This window comes from Podarcis erhardii (assembly GCF_964252035.2).
Source record: "Podarcis erhardii genome assembly, chromosome: 13".
Classification (NCBI taxonomy): Eukaryota; Metazoa; Chordata; class Lepidosauria; order Squamata; family Lacertidae; genus Podarcis; species Podarcis erhardii.
Genome location: NC_138502.1, coordinates 19080653 through 19090705, shown reverse-complemented (window position 1 = coordinate 19090705; position 10053 = coordinate 19080653). Strand labels below are relative to the sequence as shown.

General features: G+C 46.0%; 1 protein-coding gene across 1 annotated transcript; it reads right to left on the bottom strand.

Annotated features, from left to right (window-relative positions):
• Positions 1–1429: 1429 nt before the first annotated feature.
• On the bottom strand, positions 1430–8635 carry LOC309326676 (integrin alpha-M-like). The gene is made up of 7 exons (XM_081835558.1): positions 8446–8635; positions 6943–7020; positions 6190–6317; positions 5264–5409; positions 4942–5095; positions 3146–3296; positions 1430–1770 (listed from the first exon to the last, which is right to left on the bottom strand). Exons 1-7 carry the CDS (start codon positions 8501–8503, stop codon positions 1616–1618), a joined length of 870 nt encoding a protein of 289 aa, XP_081691684.1. The 5' UTR covers positions 8504–8635; the 3' UTR covers positions 1430–1615.
• Positions 8636–10053: the final 1418 nt, after the last annotated feature.

The following is a 10053-nucleotide window of genomic DNA, read 5'->3' as shown; positions in this document are numbered from 1 at the left end:
GCATGGAGGTTAGGATCCAGGTTAGGACCAGAGACATTTTAAAGCTCCCCAAGATCTAGATCAGGATCCTGTGCTGAAAATTTGTCCAAAAACTGCACAAAAACAGGGTAATTGCTATGGTCTGAGATTTTATTAGCTAATTATTGGGTGGGAGTATTGCTTTGATTACTACTTGAACACTTTTAATGTTGTTTCTTACTATTTATACAGCTGGTGTGTTGTTTTTGTTTTTCCATTAGTGTTACAGTATTTTATACAAAATAATAATGTATTATATTATCCCCCTTTCCCACCATGGTATTATGTATTAGTATATATTTTTCTTTCTTGTAAGTTGCTTGGGGACCTTCAAGCGACAAGTGACTAATAAATTTAACCAACAAACAATTTAATGTCTACTTTTGCCCTGAGTGTCAATAGACAGATGGGGAGAAAGATATACCCCAGCTATGTAACATTTCCTCCTATATACACCGACCCAGAAGCAGAGGCATATCTAGGGTTCTGTACACCCTTGGCAAGGAGATGCATTGGCACTCGCTCCTAGGGAGGGAAATCACTTTAGTGCGGTAGCCACATCAGGAATCACTTACACTTTATGCAAGCCAAGTACTCAAAGCGTCCAGAGGGAGGGAGAAGTGAGGAGGAAGGGCGAAAAGATTCACACACCTTTGTACCACGATGTGAGAAAGATATTCTCCCATGTTTGATCTTGCAGTGACAGCAGTGTCACAACACTAGAAACAGGTGATTTTTGTGCGCCCCCAGTGGGGGCTGGTTTCAGCAACCCCCTAGGTACACCTCTGCCTGGGTGTAAGCCCCACTGAACATGGTGGGACTTACTTGTGAGAAAGCATTGCCAGCATCTTTGTTTTGCTGAGCTTCTTTTGTATTTTTCACTTTGAGCTTTTGGGTTGGGTGTGGGATATAAATCAAAATAACTCTCAGTCTTATTTGAGAAGGCAGCCTTTTAAATAGCTACACACACATATGCAGCGCGTACATCACTCTGCAACAGAGTTACCCCTTCAAGTCTCCAAAATGTCAGATGCTCTCTCCTAGGAACTCAGAGCAGGGCAGTCTGTGCAGCTACATTCCTGCTGAGATACGACAGGCGCCCACTGGTATCTTTCCAGAAACAATTGAAGACAATTTTTGTTTCAACAAGCTTTTCCATCTGGATGAAAAGATCTCTTCCTTGGGTATTCACTGTGTATCATTCTTAAACCTATCTCCAGTTATTATTACATTTTTTTAAAGAAAAGCTGTTTTTAGCTGCTTTTATTGCAGGCCTGTAAATCGCCTTGACACGCAAGGAAAAGGCAGCTCGTAAGTTAATAAATTACTCTAGTAGAAATGACAAGAGCTCTCGCAGCCTATTGGGCACTGATGTGGAGTCAATTTAAGTAAGAAACAGCAGGGACCCAACTGGTGAGCAGGCTTTATTGACTTCTGCACCCTATAAGAAACCAGATTAAAAAGCTATGCGCCTGAGGAAGGACCTCCATGTGTCAGGATCTGACATTCTTCCCCTTCGATCTTCTTTGTCCTTCTCTCCCCTTCCTTCCCAAACCACATTGCCTCCATCCACTGCCCATCTCAGGCGTTGAGAACCCTAGCCACATTTCCCCTGCTTGGCAGCCAGCGCATTCAGTTTGGTGTTCACCTGATCAAGGCCACTCAGCACTCGCTCCAGTTTCTGCAGCACCTGGGGATCTGAGCAGGTGTTCAAGGGCTGGGGCACCACCGTAGGCCGTGGAGCAGCTGCACCTAGAGATAAACACAGCACCATTTCCCATTACGTGGTTGTTGCCGCATCCTTGGTCGACTGCCGTCTTCTAGTGCTTAATACATAAATTCAGAAGCGTTGGGGTTGAAGCCTCTTCTGTCCCACCTCCACTGAACCCAGAAGCCCTGCCTCACAATCCCAGATATGGCTACTAAGGGCCGATTCACCCACTGTCTTCAGAAGTCAGGGCCGAAGTGTCTTTTAGCAGCGGAGCAATAGCAAAAAGTAACCAGCTTTCAAAATCCCGATCCCTGCTTGGGGCAGGCGACGCAATATGGCTGAATTTCTGCCTTTCTTACATGGGAATGCCCTCCCATCAGATGCCAAGGAGATAAATAACCATACAACTTTTAGAAGACATCTGAAGGCAGCGCTGTATCGGAAAGTTTTTAAAGTTTGATGTTTTAGTATGTTTTTATATGTGTTGGAATCCGCCCAGAGTGGCTGGCGCAACACAGCCAGATGGGTAGGGTATAATTCTAATTCTATAATTATAATTAGCAGCTATGAAAGGCTGCTTAAAAACAAAAAACGACCACTCTTATAAGTTTGTGCTGTTTGATATATCCCCTTCTCTCCTTTGTATGTGGTTTCATTGCATGGTTAGCATGGTTAGAAATCTGGTGAGGATCAGATTATAACACACATATTGCAGATTAGGCCAAAGGTCCATTTAGACCAGCACCTTTTTCCTCTCAGTGGCCAAGCACATGCCTCCAGCAAACTTCCAAGCAGGATGTGAAAGCAATCTCTCTTCTAACAACCCCACACCTCCTCCTGGTGGTGTTTTACCCATACAACATGGAGATGGTGAGTGGTACCCCTTGGAACTGGCAGAACGGAAGGCAGAGAGGCCAACAGTTAAGTGGAGCCAGAGCCACTAAGAGCCAGGATCAGCCTCCGCTGATGGAGACTCCGTTTAGCTACCATAATAATTTATTATTATAATAATAATTCTATTGTTTATATGCCATCCATCTGACTGGGTTGCTCCAGCCACTCTGAGCGGCTGCTGATAAAATATAAAAACACCACAAAACATCAAAAAATCAACATTTTCCACAGCTGATTAGCACCGATTCATCCTCAATCCTTTTTGCATTTACTCAGTTCCATTTTAAAGGTGCTTAAGTGTGGCCCTCACCCTCATCTTGTGGCAGTGAGTTCCACAGATTTGTTATGGAATGTAGAAACACAAAAGTATTTACATGGCGTTGTGTACTTTAAAAAAATAAATATCAACATCCACAGTAATGCAGAATATACAAGGTCTTTTCCAGCCCCCCTCCCAAATTCACAGGTTGCTGCTTCCCCCCTTCCCCTTTCCCTCACCCCCCAGTCCCCTAATCCTTGTACCGTGGCTGGTGCAAATCTTATCTTTCAGCTCCGCCTGGGATTCCCGGAGGCCTGAGAAGTGTCTCACGACAATGACATGCTCTGTGGGCGGGTGGGAGGCCATGGCATGGAGCTCACGCTGGGCAGTTGTACTCGTGAATCCCAGGCCAACCTTCCAGGAGAAACAAAAGTCACCAAGAGGCAGTTTGTGCTGTACTTTGGATGTGGTGTGAGGCAGACAAGAGAGGAACGGCGGGGTTCACCAAAGCTCAGGTCTTTCCCTCAGTGACACGGCAAGGAGTGGACAGCATGGCCCAGAACGCATCACCTCCAACCTTCCATAGATGGAAAGAGGCAGGTGGTTGTAATGCCCCAATGTGCATCACTTCCTGTGTCCCGCTCCCTCCTTGGGCCCTTGCAGAAGGCTCTGCCATGCCTGCTGGGTGCTGTAGTCATTTAATCTGCCACATTCATTTACTCTCCTGACTTAAAAGAGTGTTTGTGGTTTTGTTTAAAGATGCACTAGAAAACCATAATTGTCTATCCGTATGCTGTCATGTTCAAAATATGACCCTGCACTTCCAAAAGGGTGGTGTGCTCACTGCATGGTGCCCTTTGGGGTTCAGGGATGGCTGCTTACAAACAAGGCCCCAGAGAAAGTGTGTTTCCTGTGGCCTTCTGCCTGGGGAGCTCGTGGGCTCTTTTATACCAAAGAGAGGTCTCAGAAAATGGGGACAGCCTCAAGTAAACAGGGAGAAGAGAGCTGAGGGGAACCGCCACCCAGAGGACTCAGGTAATAGGTGTGCTGCCGACCACAAAGCCACCTGGAAAACAATTGTGGTGGCCATTGGGACCTGCCCAGTTTGCAAAAACTACTAGTTGGGTATCAGTCTCTCCCAGACAGAGGCTCTGTGGGTTTGGGGTGAGTTAATGATTAATCTACACCTGCAACCAGGGCACACCTTGAGAGGTCTGTGCTGGAGGAAGGTGAAGCCCCAACTCCCTCCAAGGACCATGTATGAGCCTTTTCTCATATACAACACAGGGGTGGATAGGTTAGCTTGATCACTCTGAAATCTGGCAAAAATGCTTTATGGTTTTGGGGTATGTTTTACTCCATTCCTGCTGGCATCTATCTGCCTTGAGAAACAATGGAGTCAAACTGCAGCAATAGCAGCACCAAAGTGACCTCCCTGGGGCGCAAGCCTGGGCAGTGTGTCTGGAGGTCCTGGGCTGCCCAGAAAACAAGGCCTCCCTCTTGGCCTCACTGACGTGGCCAAAGGAAAGCAGAGCAATACGTTTGACACCAGCTTGGCTGCAGGAGTTGCTGGAGGGAGGCGTACAAGGCAAATCTAACCATCTTGGGGATTCCACTCTGAATTTGTGTAGGGTTAACTCCTTAGCCTTTTCTTCTCCCAGAGATATCTGGCCAGTCAAAGCCATTTCCCAGGGTGTGGCTGCTGCCTCATGCTGACAGCTTCTAGGAGCCACAGGTGAGAGCTGAATGCAGGTTGGGGACCAAAGGTGGACAAACTACCCCAGAAGGCGCACGGCATTAGGTCCACAGTTATTCCCATTTTACAGATGAGGTAAAGCAAGAGGTGGGGAACATGCAGCTTTTAGTATTAATGGTTGCTGATCTGCTCTAGTTGCCCATTTAGTCTGCTGCTGGTTTTAGTTTTGTACACCAGCCTGAGGTTTTGTTGCTTTTGTACTGTCACTGTAAGCTGCCCCCCAGAGTTCCAATTTAGCTGAAGGGTTGGCCCTTGAAACATGCAACTTAAATAAGTAACATAGGCAGGTATGTTTGCTCTCACCCCAACCGCAATGCGTGTGATTCCAGCTCTGTTGGCCTCTTCAACAATATCTGCATACTCCAGAGGGTCCCCTGTTTTCTCCCCGTCTGTCACTATCACAAGGAACTTCTTGGCTGTGGGGCGAGCTCCTTTTTGTGTGGTGAACAGCTCTTTCCTAAAAGCGGGAGGAGAGAGAAAGGCTGGCGGTGAGTGTGGCAAGTAACAGCATTCTGCGTTTCACTATTGCTGCATCTCCATGGTAGGAAAAGCACTGTTTGAATTTCTGCACCAGCAGGGGGAAAAAAGAGGAGGCGGGGGAGAGAACGGGAGCAAAGATACCCACACCACTTTTCTGATCCCGGAGGCCGTATGGGAGCCGCCTCCCAGCTGTTTGATTCCACTGATCAAGAGGTCGGCATCCCGGTCTCTGCTGAAGCGTCTGAAGTCAAAATGCTCTTCAAAGCGGTTAGAGAACTGCAGGAGGGCAAACTGAGAACAGAGAGAGATTAATGAGGACACGGCTACTAACCACAATGGCTATGCTCTACTGTCCACTGTCGGAGGCAGTATGCCTCTGAATGCAAGAAATTAGCCTGACCAGGCAGGGCTCTTCTTAACCTCTGTGATATTTGTATTTAAGCAGGTGTGCCAGACAGGAGGAGCAGCCTGATTCTTAAATCAGCTAACAGCTGCCACGATCAATCTGTTTGGGGGCCAGTGGCTACCCAGCTGCCTTCTTCCCATTTTGGATTACATTCATCGTTTCCCCCAGTTCAGGTCTGGTTACTGTTCGTGTTAAATAGAGACAGGCGTTTTGCTGCCTCAGGCCGAAAACCCAAATAGGAACCCCTTATGGTGATATGTGTATAATAATTAACTAAATATTTGACAATTTGCTGCCCTTGAACAGTAACCCCAAAGTATCCAATAACGCAGCCACCACATCCTTTGTTATTAACTCCTACACCCCCCAGGTGGAGTGAAGTGTGCAAGGTCAGAGCCATGGCTTCCCAAGGGACTTGGAGGCATTGAGCCCTTGTGCTTCTCAGCCAAACCCCACTCAATTGATCAGGAACAAGGGGTCATGCTGAGGTTCAGTGCAGCCTGCTCTTTCCCCCACAAAATCCTACTCTTTTACCCCAGTGGTATGTGCCCGGCAGCAAGGCACATGAAAATTGCAAGAATCCTAGTGTTTGTCTTGAATCTTCCAACATTTAAACCAACTCTGGGAGCTGACACCATGCCCTCTTGCCCATCTCCCCTACTGACCTGCACATTATGGGGAATACTTTTCATTACGAGTGCAATGAACAGCTTCAGTTGCAGGAATTCTGATGCCCGCATGCTGGATGAACCATCCATCAGGAAGACAATGTCCCGGGCCTCATTCTGACACTCTGGATAGGGCGAAAGCAAGCCAGAAAAACTCATCCCAAGTCAAAAACATTCCTTTTCATTCCGAATACTCCTCAACTCAGCGGCAGTTTAATTTTCTGCATAAAGTTGCCACCTTTCTTTCCCACCCCCACCTCTTACAGGTCCCATGCATTTAATCACGGCTACATGAGAGTTATACTCCATGTTAGAAGAACCTTGACCTCTTCAATTTCTGCTAGTTCCATAGGGTATAGTATTTATTTATTTTATCTGTTTATTGCAAATTTATAAAAAAGTGGGGAGGGGGGATAGAAATGGGGGGGGGGGAGGAAAGGGGAAAACAAAACACCACTGTCAGCTCACATTAACTATACTATAAGCACCACTACATCCATCTTAATTTACACATACAAATTGATAGATGCTATCCAAAGGTCCCCAGTAGGTATCCAACTGAAACTGATGTTTATCAAAAGTAATTTAAAGTGGCCAGGGTGTTAATATCTTGAGTCTATTGAGTAAAAGGTGGGGAACTACAGTTTCCAGGTTTATTTGTTGGAGAAGGCCATGGCTGTTAAAGCAGCTAAATCTTCTCTTTCGAGGAAACAACAACAACTGACATTCTTCTGCACAGTCCCTACTCACGTCCTAATTGCTGGTTGCTCTGGGGGGTTTCTGGGTCAGCCAAGGCATCTGTGAGATCAAAAGTATCGCCAGCAGACCCTGTGAGAAAGGGGGAAAGGAGGTGAGCCAATACCAAGACAATCAAGAGAAAATGGGGACCATGTGTGTGAGATAGAGACATGGTGGGGTAGAGAGGTGTGTGTGTTGCTGCAGCTGCACGTCTGTGAAAATGAAAGAATCCCCTTTGATCAAGTTATTGCTGTATTCCCTGTCTGCAAAAGATATGTTTTTTAAACTTATTTGACCCTTTGACTATACAATTCATTAGGTGCTGCCACCCCTGCTCGCTTTGCTTGCCAGCCCTGCTTATCTCTCTGCCAGCTGCCCTTGCCCCACACCTCACTGAACCTCCTCCTTTTACAAAACAATATCAACTTGTCAAAATACATTTCCGGAGCTGCAACATCTGAAATGGTAGGCTGCATTGGGCCTCTAGTGTTTGTGCATGTGAAAGTGTGCTAGAGACTAGATGCATCCACTCGTCACTTGGAAATGACATGGAAAGAGAGCTGAATTCTTAAGTCTAGTTAACTAGTCTGTTAGACTACTGCAATGTGCTATGTGTAGCGCTACCTTGAAGACCGTTCAGAAACTATAGCTAGTGCAGTAGACATGACAGCTAGTTTCTTAACCATTCAGCCCGGACACTGAGATCCAGCTCCGAGGGCCTTCTAGCAGTTCCCTCATTGCGAGAAGTGAGGTTACAGGGCCTTCTCAGTAGTGACACCCACCCTGTGGAACACCCTCCCATCAGATGTCAAGCAAATAAACAACTATGTGACCTTTCAGAAGACATATGAAGGCAGCCCTGTACAGGGAAGTTTTTAATGTTTGATGTTTTACTGTGGTTTCAAATTTGTCGGAAGTCAGCCAGTGTAGATGGGGCAATGCAGTCAGATGGGCAGGGTACATATAAAACCAAACAACAATAACAACTTTTAGGGTTACAGATAGGTAGCCGTGTTGGTCTGCCATAGTCAAAACAAAATAAAAAAATTCCTTCCAGTAGCACCTTAAAGACCAACTAAGTTAGTTCTTGGTATGAGCTTTTGTGTGCATGCACACTTCTTCAGATACACAGGGTGTCCTGGTTTTTACTTTTTGAAATATGGCAATCCTAAGGGACAGGATTTATCAGAAACAGCCAACCAAAAAAGAGGTTATTGCCAGCAAGGAGTGACCAAGGCCTGAACAAGACTTTTTCTGCCTGGGGCAAAGGACAAGATTTTCCACAACCAAAATGGCTGTTGAGCGTTACTTCTGTGCTGGCCATAGGACACTGTCTTCCACCACACCCCATTAACTGAGGACAACCTAGAGCAGGTCGTAGGATGTGGCACACACAGCTCTGCCCTTCCACACCTTGCTGCCATTCCCGGCCCCCAACATTCTGTTGCCTGAGGCAGTCGCCTGGCTCTACCTAATGGTAGAGACAGCCCTAAGTCCTGGATAGCTGGAACTGACCTGCTGCTCCCAGGAAAAGGAGGGTGATGATGATGCTGGAGAACCCCAAAGCTCCCATGTCTTGTCTCTGATCTCTGCCTGTCAGTTTTCAGCCTTTTCACTATCGGAGAGCCGCAACTGGTGCAACGGGGCAAAGGCTTCTCCTGAACGTAGGCCGGAAGTTGGAAGGGCACTGACCAGGAAAGGCCATCTATTGGGGTGGGAGAGGAGAAAGCAGCAACCTCAGTTTGCAGGCAGCTGCAGCCTCTTTTTGATGTGCAAATATTTGCAGCCCTTTTGAACTCCTGAGTGGTAGCCAAGTTAGTCGGTTGTAGTGAAAATAACAAGTGTCCCTGTAGTACCATAACGAAAATATACGTTTGATGACTCAAAGGGGAAAGTTATGCTGAAAGACTTGGTAATCTTACAGCCAACCACTGCGAAAGCAGCAAAAGGCTGAATTCATTGGAAGTTTGGTATCCAGAAACGTGGTCAATCGCTTCAGAAGAAAAAATAACACACAAGATGAAAGCATTAAGGAAAACAAAGGGGCCTGACAAATTTAGAGAAATGTGGAATTGCTGTAAATAAAAAGAGAAAACAATGTTATCCCAGCTCAAACTCATGGTAACTGAACTTGGATAATGGTATTCCTTCCATGGGGCTGCATTTCTCCTTTGTTCAGTTGCTCCGTTTCCAATGGTGGTTTTGTATTAGGTTTTTGGCCTTGCACCAACTCTGTTGTTAATTGACCTATATTTTGCTATTGCTCCATTATGTATGTTTGTTTATAAAATTAAATGAACACAGATTGAAATATTTTCTGGCATCATCATCATCATACACTCCAACTGATTTGCCAGAATAATACCAAAATAACTGACCCTATTGCTGTAGGGTTTGTTAGGGTTTGCAGCACTGAGATTTTTCAGGGTTTAGCTTTCTCCTCCTGGCCTACCAAGTTTTTAAAGTGCTGGTGGTGCAGGAGGGGTTGGAGCCTAATTACAGTGGTACCTTGGTTTACAAACTTAATCCGTTCCGGAAGTCCGTTCTTAAACCAAAGCATTCTTAAACCAAGGCATGCTTTCCCATAGCAGCGGGGGACTCAATTTACAAATGGAACACACTCAACAGGAAGCGAAACATGTTCTTATTCCAAGGCAAAGTTCACAAACTAAAACACCTACTTCCGGGTTTGCAGCATTCTTAATCTAAGTTGTTCATAAACTAAGCTGTTCTTAAACCAAGGTACCACTGTACTGGAAGCTCTGGAATACTTCCTCCCCACACCCGTATACACAGTATGGCTAGTAGCAGCCTCTCATATACATATGTGTGGAACAGCTACTGAACATTCTTGTGGACTAGTAGCTTTGGTACTCATTTCCAACATTTGCTTTCAGCACTTGGCATTGAAGCAGCAGCTATGGACGCAGAACAACTTATTACTCAGTTTTCCCCAACCAGGATTCCAAACTAGCAATTAAAAAGTAGGAACATACTTTCCCCCTCCTGCTCTTTTTCATACCCAAACCCTTCTCTTTCAGTTTGTAGCAACAGCCACCATGCAGGAAGGCTGCCCCGTCATTCCCTTGGCAAGAGGTTTCTCCATCTGGACTGCAGCTTTTA